This window comes from Musca domestica, unplaced genomic scaffold, assembly GCF_030504385.1.
Source record: "Musca domestica strain aabys unplaced genomic scaffold, Musca_domestica.polishedcontigs.V.1.1 16, whole genome shotgun sequence".
Taxonomy (NCBI): Eukaryota; Metazoa; Arthropoda; class Insecta; order Diptera; family Muscidae; genus Musca; species Musca domestica.
In genome coordinates, this window is record NW_026712219.1 from 7,581,864 (window position 1) to 7,593,794 (window position 11,931).

Consider the following 11,931-nt stretch of genomic DNA (forward strand, 5'->3'; position numbering starts at 1 on the left):
TTGTATAAGTATTGCAAATATCGTCCGATCCTCAAGAAAATTTTCACAAGGGTAGGGTTGGGATCAGAAGCGCTAGCCCTATTGTTTTTAAATATGTCCGCAATATATTAGGGGTTGAAATGGACCAACAACTAAAATTTTTCCTGATTTTGCAGCCGTTATAAAGGTCACAAATAGAAACCAAAGGACACGAAATCTCGCATAAAGTCAGAGTTTAGGACAGCGTGTACAATGGACCATTAATTTTGTGTGAAAAAATACCAGCATTACTTACAGGCGATATCCGAAATACACAAAAGGCGAACTTCTGGCTTTTTTATGCTGATTTCGTTGACGAATTTAGCCAAATATCTTAGACAAGCAAATCATATAGATGAGTCTAAATTTGGAGATTTCAAAAGCGAAATGGACATAAGGGGGCTTCTAACATATTGTAGTGTTGTAGGGTATAACATAGTCGGCCCCGCACGACAATAGCCTTTGCTTACTTGTTTCAATTTGACTTATAATATTGAGGTGTACATTTTGTAAAATTTTTGCACTTCACAACACAGGTTGGGTAGGGTAGGGTAAGGCTCAGGTAGGGTAAGGCTCACAAGGGTAGGGTAAGGCTCAGAAGGGATAGACCTATTAGTTTTAAAGATATCCGCAATACATTTGGAGGTTGATATGGACCAACAACTAAAAATGTTCCTGACTTTGCAGCCGTTATAAAGGTCACAAATTGAAACCAAAGGACAAAAAATCTCGCATGAAGTTCGAGATTAGGACAGCAAGTAGAATGGACCACTACTTTTGTTTGAAAAAAGCATTACTTACAGGCGATATCCGAAATACACAAGAGGTGAACTTCTGGCTTTTTTATGCTGATTTCGTTATTGGGCAAATATCCCTGATCAGGTTAGTGCTCCGTGACATAATTTCAAAAGAGAAATCTTCCAAAATCGATCTGAATATAAGGGGGCTTCTAACATATTGTAGTGTTGTAGGGTATCACATGGTCGGCCCCGCAAGACCGTGTTTTTTTGTATTTTTTTGAGACTTAGGTAACATTTTATGATAAACAATTTTTACGAAAACATATAATTGAAGTTTTTATACAGTTTCTTAAAAAAAATACCTTAAACGTCCATTTAATGTATCGACTGAGGGTTGATTTGTCTTTCAAAAATCTCTCTGATGACCAACACCAATAATGAGAATTTTAGTTTTTAGCTCCAAAAACACAGATTTTAGTGCCTTTTAGAAGTTTCTGATATCAATTTTAAAACTTTTACAATTGTCTTAAGTTTTTCTTACTGAATTATGTGTCTTGCGCCTTAAGATATGCAATAAAATTCCACTTGAATTTAATTTGAAAATAAATTTTATTACATTTGTATTGTAACATTACACAATTAGCGTAGGCCATAAAACTTAACAAATATCAATAAAAATTAATCTAAAAGCCAACAATTGTATGTATTATTTTCAGAAAGTAGATTTTCGCGTTCTGAATGTAAAAAAATAAATGTTTAAAAGCAATATCACATTCATACAATATTACATGCACACAATGCTCTTCCATGATGATCACACACATATCATTACACTTACAGAGAAACATATAACAGCTATAGATTCTTCTATTGAAAAATAAAATAGAGTGAGAAGTCCTTGAAACGAAACTCTTAATTTAATATCTCATTAAATTTCTGTTTTCATCGATTCTTCCTCCTTTTGCACCATTTCCATTTCATCATCCTTCACCTCATCATCGAATATCTTCAGATCTTTGACATAATACCAGACACCGCAATCGAAGATGGCACCGATTGCTATAAATACTGCAGCTGTCATATTTAGTATATATCTGAGAGAAACATGTTAATTAGTAAGATATTACTAAATTATAGAGTGCTCCGATATTACCTCAGCGACTCGGGATCGTATAGCCAACAGTTACCCTTGTTCGTGCACGTTTTACCCCACACCAAACACAGCCGATCCAGCACCCAACCAAAGAATATGGGGCTGGGTATAAAGGCCAACATGGACATCATCATCATGCCAAAACCCATGGCCGCAGTTTTATCCTTCTCCGGCACACATCTAACTGTGACCAAGAAATTCGAAGCCCTACCCGTGGCACCAATGAATTTCAAGCCGCACATAACCGCCAAAAATGTTACAAATTGTGTGAAACAATTGACTGGACATGCTCCCGAAATGGCTTGTCCACCATCGCCCAGATAACGCTGGTAAGTGAAAGAAAATATGTTAAATCTTTTATTTAAGATTTTTTTTTAATTTTTACTACTTACATCATCAAAAGAATTTGTTAAAGCTGTCAGAGACGGTGCTGCTGTGGTAAACTTGAAATCCATATCATCTGTTAAGTTGATCGATGTTAAACGTTCGAATGCCGGATTTAGATTGAGGGTCGTATTAACAGTTGGAATACAGGAACAGTCGTAGAAAAACTATAAAGAAATTATTTAATATATTTTTTTGGCTTTTAATTTTTTTTTTTGTTGTTACTTTTTATAAAAAGGTTTAAAAAGTAAAAAAATATAGATTTTTTATAGTGTAGATTTTACAATTTCTATAAGAAATATATCGCTAATTTGTGCATTTGTGCAAGTGTCTTTACTCAAAAATGTCGATTTTAATGAAAACGAATTGAATATAATTCTTAAAATATTAAAAATAAGTTTTGCCACACATCAAATAAATATTCGCTAAATGAATAAGTTGTCAAGAGATTTTCACAAATTATGAAACAGAACATTGGTTACGTCTTTTACCCTCCACCATATCATTTAATTTATCATATATTCGTGATCTGTATAAAATTGTAAGTCTCTTTAACGATATCCGTCCGTCTGATAAAATCAAAATTTATTAAATATGCATAGGCATTTTTGGCAATCCTAAGATGTTAGGTATTGAAAATGGACTATACCAGTCGACAATTTTCGGCAATTCAAAACATTCCAACAACAATTACCAATTTTTTTTTTAATTCGGGGAATCCGTTTCTCATAAAATCCTTGTTTGTCCATCATAGTGTCACACCTTCCAGTAGATGGGACTGTTACTTGGTTTTTTTTTAATCTTGAACATAATAAAATGTACTTCCCCCAAAACATTTTTTATCCCCTCAGTCATATGGCTGGAGAGGGTATATATCATTTGATACGGCCAAAAGTGCCTCATCGAAATAACAGGTTTAGACCTTACCTCACAGAACAAGAACAACAAGATATCCAAATATTTGTATCTGTGCTAGGTTAGGTGCAAAAATAGACTGACTCCTTCTAGTGCCTCCCTCACAAAAATCCAATATTGTAAATAATCTCAACGCTTATAAATTGTGAAATATGAGTCCGATTGTCTTAAAATTTTGAATATCCCAATATTTCTAACAACTCTAGGTCTGCCATGTTGATGAGATAGGTGGGACCGCTCCCTCTGGTACCTCACCCACAAGTGGTAAAAATTTTGAATACAGGGTTGCCCATATTCGACGGACCCATCTGGCAACGCCATAACTTTTGACAGAGATGTCACATCGCTTAATGACATACCGCGTTTGAAGCGTCAGTCAACAGAAGAAGTCAATTGTGAAAACTCAACGTGCTTTTAAAACATTAAAAAATGTGAGAAGTGCGCCTTCTAAAAACACCATTAAGCGTTTATACGTAAAATGTTCGGCTGGTAAGGCTCTTTCTAATCCGAAGAGGCCATATTAATGTCAACCAAGGCGATCGGCCGAGAATATCGCTGCCGTACGAGCCAGTGTTGAGAGGTCCCCAAGAACATCCCAAAAACGTCGTTCTCAGCAGTTGGGCATTGCTCGGTCCACTTTACAACGGATTTATCGCATTGATTTGCATTTGTTCCCATACAAAATTCAATTGACGCAAAGAATGTTGCCTGCGGACAAGCTTCGTCGATTGGAATGGGCCCAAAGGTCCGTCGAATATGGGCAACCCTGTACTTATATCTCTTATGAAACACGATACAACCATCCAATTCTCTTAAAATTTCACAAATATAAATATTTTTCGTAACACAAGATCTGGCGTGAAGGTGCGATGTATCGGCTCACTCCTTCTGGTACCTCCCCCACAAACGGTCATCTGTCGGCAAAACTGGTAGATACTGTAAGGTATCATGAAGTCGGCGAATTTTAGCCTTTTTACCAGTTTTTATTGGAAAACTTTTGAAAATTTTCTGGGCGCAGTCTCCGTAAGTTACGACAACTTTTGGGTGATTGGTGTGAAATTTAATAAGGAAATTTAGAAAATTTATGAGTTCCAAAAACTTCGTATGCTACGAAATATATATATATATATATATATATATATATATATATATATATATATATATATATATATATATATATATATATATATATATATATACATATATATATATGTGTGTGTGTGTGTGTGTATTAGCCGGAAAATATTGTCCGATGACCTAACAAAATGGTAGGCCCCTGCCCGGCAATAAACTCAAGTCCATGCCAAATTCCGCGTTTTAGGCCAATTTCTATAGATTTCTATTCTGACCTTAATCCCACCTCCATTCCAAATTGCGTAAGGATCGGCCATAATTGCGACATGACATATTGACAAATATAACTATATCGGCTCAGCTAGAAAAGATAGGTAGACCCATATGTGAAGAATAAATATTTCAAGGTGTTACAAAATTTCTGGCCCAATCAAACTTATAGTGCCTAGGTATAAACACATTGCCAATACTAAGTCTTACCTTTTTACCCGTTTTACTGATATACTGTTTCTTGCAGCCAGCATGACAAGGAGAAATGTAGGTCATATTATTTTCACCACACACAGGTGAATAGCGTACATAGTCACAGCCGCAGTCTGAATTGCATGTAGGTGTGGCATCGAGAGCTCTTTGGAAAAAATAAAAATTAAATTTTTATTTTATTCTTTAAAAAAAAAAATACATTTCGCTTACTTATCATGAATATTGACCACCACGGACTGTTCGTTGCCAGGACAGCCAATGAAAGCATACGAGACAATACCGACCACTGTTAGGAAACCAACTATGACATTCCAAGCTGCCATGTAACGGGCACTGGGCTTATATTTCGATATGACAAATCCTGAAAGTAAGACACCTATGGCGGAAAAGGCCAGGGCCACGGTACCGGTAACCATGCTATCAATGAAAAACAAAATTTCTTAATTATTTAAAAAATATATTAATATATTTTTTTGGAAATATACCTTGATGTTGAGGCCGATTGCCGATATTGAATTTCAATATATTTTGGTGCAAATATCCAATAGGGTGTGTAACCAAATAAATAAAATACCGAAGAGAAATTGTTGTACATCAACGTTTTGTTGGTGGTCAGACGTTTAAAGGTCTTCATCATATCTTTGAATGAGGCCTTGTGCTCTACGGGTGGTTTCTCCACCAACTGTTCGCTAAGTATATCTTTCTCATTCTTTGATTTGTCTTTGATGGAGAGTCGTTGTTTTCGCCGTTCTTCTTCAACCATTCGTCTTGCCACCGCTCTGGGCAAATCTTTGGGGAACATTGTTAGTAAAATTCCGGACAAAAATATCATGGCACCAATTATAAGCCAGCCCATCCACCATGCACCCAACCAACGTGGATCTTTCATTTTTATAACTGGATGTAGCTGGGGAGCAATATAAATCCTTAGGCACAGTGAGGCCAAGGCATAACCAATTGCAGGACCCAACATTCGCAAAAAGTAGGACAAACCTGAAATAAGTAACACACACACATACATACATCATTTCATAGACAAATTAGTTCATCACCTTCAGACACTAATTTCCTCTTCGCTATCTCAATGATCTACTGCAATTCAAACTTATCTCAAAACTTAATTATGTTTGCGCTGTGAGATAATTTTGTACCGCATCTATGGCAATTTCATTAATCTCTTTGTATTTCGTTTTTTTTATTGTCCTACTTACTTAATAAAGCTGGCGTCTTAGATTTCTTGATGTTATCATCCATATATGACACTCCGAGGGTGTAATATAATGAACCTCCGATACCCGATATAAACTGCGCTGTAAACAACACAACCTGTGGTGCAAAATTTCCCTCACCCGCCTCACATTCAGTAGCACCATTTAAACGGCACAGCGTCTTTGAGCGTTGTTCTCGAATGGCTTCGATTGTTGCATTCTCGTCGGGTGTTGCACCGAATTCTTTTGTTAAGGCCAATGCATCATCACCGGGGCCATAGAGGAAGTGCGGCGCTGCCGTTAAAAGGCAAAATAATACAATTGTAAGAAGACCTATTGGAAAAATAAAACAATGCGTTAGACACTTTTTTTCATTAAAAAAAAATTAATGTTTTCATTTTACCAAAGCCAATCCATCTCGGTCGATGTCCCTTGCCGGCATAATAACTTAAAACTGCTGATACCAACATCTGACTGATGTCATTGCCTACGGATATAAGGCCAGTATTTTTCGATGGTATTTTAAAGCGTTTCTCTATCGTTGTTATCGTTCCATTGAAATAGGCATAGGTCATTGAGAATATACAGCCCACTAAACCGTACAATATGACATATGATGTTTGGTTGGCAAATCTGAAAATAAAGATTGAAATTGAAAAAAAAAAAAAAAAAAAAAAACATTAAAGTTTTGAAGCAGGGATGCTCAAAACAAAAAATGATTGTGTATTGGTGCGAGAGAGTGAACGTCCACTCAAAGAAATTTCATGAGTTGTTGGCGCCAACTAATGCATAATGATATTATTATTATTATTACAGTGTACTAGCATATTATGGGGGGAAATGTTTTGTTTTGTATAAATACAAATATATAAATTTAATTTTAATTCAACTAAAAACATAAATAACACATTAAATTAAATTAAAAAAAAAAAAAAAAACAATTCACTGATTAATTTAAAAATAATCGATACAAAGTAGTTAAATAAAAAATGGGTATTGAAGACTTTTGAAGCAGGGAACACTTAATAAAAATATTAATATTTACATTTAAAAAATTGTTAAAATGACGTCTCAATACGTCATATTTTTTATTTTGCCACATAAAATGCATTGAATATTATCAAAAGCATTTTTAGCCATAAAATATGATTGTAGCATTCTGGCATGTAGTTAAGCTGAAATAAAATAATGCAAATGAAACTATTGTTTCGCTAAGTGCATCAACGGTAGCAATGCGTGCAGCCACACACGTCTTCATTCGTCGGTGTCTCATCGACGACTGATTCTTATTCTCATTGCGAGTTCGTGGTGGTTTGTTTATACTTTTTCGTCCGAGGCTGCCCATAGCTGTTTTGAAGACAAATACATTTCGAATATATCCTTAGTGGGTTAATATATTTTGAGCTAAAATATTTTGAAAATTTCTTGCTTATGATGAAAGCATTATTTCAATATGTTTCTACCCTACAACAACACTATGTAGTGAGAGTATATGAAATTGGACCACAAAGTGTGTAACACCTCGAAATATTGGGAATCGATACGAACCGAAATTCGTAAAAATTGTTTTTATACCTTCCACCTTGAAAAGGAGGGTATATTAACTTTGTCATTCCGTTTGTAACATCCATATATATTCGTCGTAGACCTCATAAAGTATATATATTCATAATCAGCATAAAATTCTAAGTCGATTTAACGATGTCCATCTGTCTGTTCATCTGTCTGTCTGTTGAAATCACGATACAGCCCACATTATTCGATGTAGTGCGCCAAAATTTAGCAGAGCTATTTGTATTGTGTCTAGGATGGTTGGTACTGAAAATGAAATATATCGGTCCACGTTCTGGTATAGTCCCCATATAACGGTACCTCCCGATATTCGGTATTTTGATTATTTATGCTACATTCTTTTACGGATTTGTTTGAAAATTGATACTTGTAGGTCATAATGGGTCCCTGTGCGTGTGGCAAAACATTGCATGTATGGGTCCACGTTTTGGTATAGCCCCCATATAACGGTACCTCCCAATATTCGGTATTTTGATGGTTTTTGCCACATTTTTTCACGGATTTGTCTAAAAGTTGGTATTTGTGGGTCATAATGGGTTCTAGTTCGTGTGGCGGAACATTGTATGTATAGGTCCACGTATTGATATAGTCCCCACATAACGGTACCTCCCAATATTCGGTATTTTTATGATTTTTGACACATTGTTTCAAGAATTACTCTGAAAATATGTTGTTGTAGATCCTAATGGGTCCCAGTTCGTGTGGCGAGTCATTGTAATTATAGTTCCACGTTTTGGTATAGCCCCCATATAACGGTACCTCCCGACATTCGGTAATTTGATGATTTTTGCCACATTTTTTCACGGATTTGTCTGAAAATTGGTATTTGTAGCCATAATGGGTTCTAGCTCCGTTGGCGAAACATTGTATGTATAGCCCCCATATAACGATACCTCCCGATATTCGACATTTTGATGGTTTTCGCCACATTTCTTCTAATATTTCCTTTACCCTAAGGTGGAGGGTATTAAAAGTTTAGCCCGGCCGAACTTAATGTTTTTTTTACTTGTTTTTTTTTTTTGTACTAGTGTGAGGTACTGAGCTTCAAATGTTCATCTTAATGGGTAAAGGTAATATGGTCGAAGCTTTGCCCAGTTTAAATCGGATATATATCGGAGAAATATCTGATTTTTTTAATAATATCAACCGAAATTTATGTGTTTTACACCGTCTTCGTATAGCCCACATATAACGGTACCTCTTAATATTTGGTATTTTAAAGATTCAAGCGGCATTATTCATTGGATTTTTTTCAAATTTCGTATTTGAACTTCCTAAAGGTGTACTACTTTCTATGATGTCTTCGTAAAGCTCCCATATAATGATACCTCCCTATATTTGGTATTTATACGATTTTAGCCACATTATTCGTCGGATTTTTTCAAATTTCGTACTTAAAAGTCTTCATAAGTGCTACATGCTATGTCAAAAAAATGCGCATGGCCTTTGCGAAGACGTGGGCCTCCGTAAAGGCACCATATAACGGCACCTTCCTTTATTCGGTATTTTGATTATTTCAGCGACATTATCCACCGGAATTATTTCAAATTTCGTATTTGAAGTTGTTAATGGGTACTGCAGCATATGACAAAAATTGTGCATACCGATACCTGCAGATATTCGGTATTTTGATAATTTAGTGACATTATTCACCGGAATTGTTTCAAGCTGGAATCGGTACTACATCCTATGGCGCAAAATTACCTATGCTGGTCCAAATCATCGTATATTTCACATATATCGGTTTTATTTAAGTTGTATTTTTGTAAAATTTCAAGTTCCTTCCAAACTATGGAGGATATTATTATTATGCCCTACATCACACAGTGGTCAGGGTATTATGTCTTTGTGCATGTGATTTGTGATAATAGCTCCTTTTGCGGATCTTCAAAGAATCACATTTTGAGTCAATTTTGCATGTCCATGCTTTCGTCCGTCTGCCACGTATGTTTTTTTAAACAAAGTACAAGTCGCATTTATTGCCCGGTCGAGATGAAATTTCACACGAATAAGTTTTTTGGCCCATGAAGGAACCCTATTGAAATTGGAGAAAATCGGGTAAAATTTAGATATAGCTCCCATATATCTCTTCGTCAGATTTACGCCAAATGTGTAGTAGGAGAGCTACCAATGGAATAGAATAATTTTGTCACATCGTTTTAGATGTTTAAATTGTTTATCCTTTCATATCAGATTTTGTTTTGGTAAAAATATTGTGAATTTTGTTAGCGTTTTGGTTGTTCAAAATTTTGGCCCATTGGGGGGTGCTCCATCATTTTAATGATAAAAATATTGTTATGTGTGATATTTGAAGAGAATCTGTAATATATTTCGCATTTGATGAGCGTCTTACATATTCCGAATTCGGACCCTTTGTGGGGGAGGTATTAGAAGGAGTAGCCCGAAATTGTCCATTCTCGCACCCGGTCTTGCAAAATAAGATTATCCGTTCTCTTCCTATGCGGTAAATTGTTGTATATGAAAATGTTCACCTTTTGTGGGAATGCGGTCTAATTTGACAAAAATATTACGATGTACCGAGTTTGGACCAAATCCGATACTCCCTTCGAGAGTTATCGTGCGCATCAGCCAGACAGACGGACGGACATCGCTAATTGGACTCCAAATGTCCTGAAACCGATTTGGTCCAAAGAGACCTAGGTCTAAAACCATTATTTCGACTAGTCACCTTTTGGCCGAATCAAATGATATACGTATATATTAACTAGCTATATGACTAAGGTACATCAAACCTAATTTGGTCTTTCGGAAGGAACAGAAAATTCATATTTTTCCAAATGAAAGTTCGGCACTTCATTTTCCTATTTAAAACTTCTTACATTCTCTGGACCGAAAATGGTAGAAGGAGGTGGTGATGCATACAATATTTATTTTAAGGACGAACGCCATTCACGAGTTTATAGATAAGCCTATGCGCCAAAAACCAATATTTTTTTTTAATTTTGGAGTATCGAATTTTTAGAAAATATAACAGGTCTCCATCCAAATATTCAGCACGTTATAGCTCAAGTGTTTGATTCATGGCTATAACTCTTCAAAGAAATATTTCAACCTACATTCTCCATTTGGCTGCATAGTGTGATTAGAGCACATTTGCGCCATAAGGACACATAAAAAGCTCTCATTTATAATTTCTTAATTTTGGCTTACCTCTGCAAGAATTTTCCCTTTAATATCCAAAAACCACAGGTCATGTCATCCGTTAGCGGCGTATCACGCAGCCATTTGTTAATTTCCTCTGTTGTATTACGATCTAATTCGGATTTTTCGTTTTTCTTAAGACCATTTTTGGGTGCTGTTCCATTTTGTGGAACTTTAAGCAAACGTGCCTCCACATCTATAACATCACGATCATCGGCGGGTTCACTTACGCGATTGTCATTAGTGTCACCTTTGTACGATGAATTCTCTTCAATTTCCACCATTTTGTTTAGACAACTTATTGTTTGTTTCCTAACAATTTCAGTTCTTCCGTTATTTTTCGAAGGACATTGGCAATTCAATTGTTATTATTGTTCTTTCAAGTGACACATTGACTTAACTTTTGACCAGTTCTTAACACTTTCTACACAAATACACTCGCGTGTTACGGGTCTGGAGGTTCTCACTATATATTTATCCGATACTATGTGACTACGCTCGAGGCCAGTCACCACAGAAGTGTTATTTTTAAAAGCGTTGTCGTTAATAATCACTCCTCGCTCGATCGCTGCTGAAAACGCGTCAAAGATTAACAGTGGCAAGATCTATCTGGTCTTTGGAAGATAGTCTTCTCTGTTATCAGAGTATCTTCTTATTATATTACAACTTGTCATTTTTAGCTATTCAAATAAAGTTTCTGCTTTTTTTTTTGTTTGTCACATTAATTTTCTTCAGACACATTCATTTGCTGGGTTGTATATTTCTAGCCGATATAATGATTATCATCGTTTGTGTGTGTGCGTAAGCGTTTATGGAAAAAAGGAAGCGAAAAACGTTTAACGAGCGTGATACTGGCTTTCAGAGATTGAATGTCGTATATAAATTTGAATGAGATGTCATTTGGTTGTCACTGTGTCAGCTCAAGGTATCTGTAACAGAAGGCAAATGACCTCTAAGTACACATTCCAAATCATATAAAACAGGTCAGTTGCAAACGATGTTTTCTTCTTCTTATAAAGTTGGTACTTTTCAGAGTTTTTAATTTTAAAATATTGTTTTTGAAGCAAAGACAAAAAAGAGCTGACAAGAAAAGCACCAAAAATGAAACTAATTTTCTATCATAAACCTTGTATCATCGTCAGACGCATTGGAGGAAATTCGGTTCTTAATATTGGTGCACAATTGGAAAATCATAATTTATTTTTTATGAAACTATAATCGG

At 35.5% G+C, this 11,931-nt stretch overlaps 1 protein-coding gene across 1 annotated transcript; it reads right to left on the reverse strand.

Annotated features, from left to right (window-relative positions):
* Positions 1-1,348: 1,348 nt before the first annotated feature.
* LOC101899049 (solute carrier organic anion transporter family member 74D) lies at positions 1,349-11,459 on the reverse strand. The gene is made up of 9 exons (XM_005176624.3): positions 10,719-11,459; positions 6,379-6,608; positions 5,979-6,308; positions 5,253-5,760; positions 4,978-5,184; positions 4,765-4,912; positions 2,304-2,462; positions 1,912-2,237; positions 1,349-1,852 (listed from the first exon to the last, which is right to left on the reverse strand). The coding sequence occupies exons 1-9, from the start codon at positions 10,991-10,993 to the stop codon at positions 1,687-1,689; spliced, it is 2,349 nt and encodes a 782-aa protein (XP_005176681.1). The 5' UTR covers positions 10,994-11,459; the 3' UTR covers positions 1,349-1,686.
* Positions 11,460-11,931: the final 472 nt, after the last annotated feature.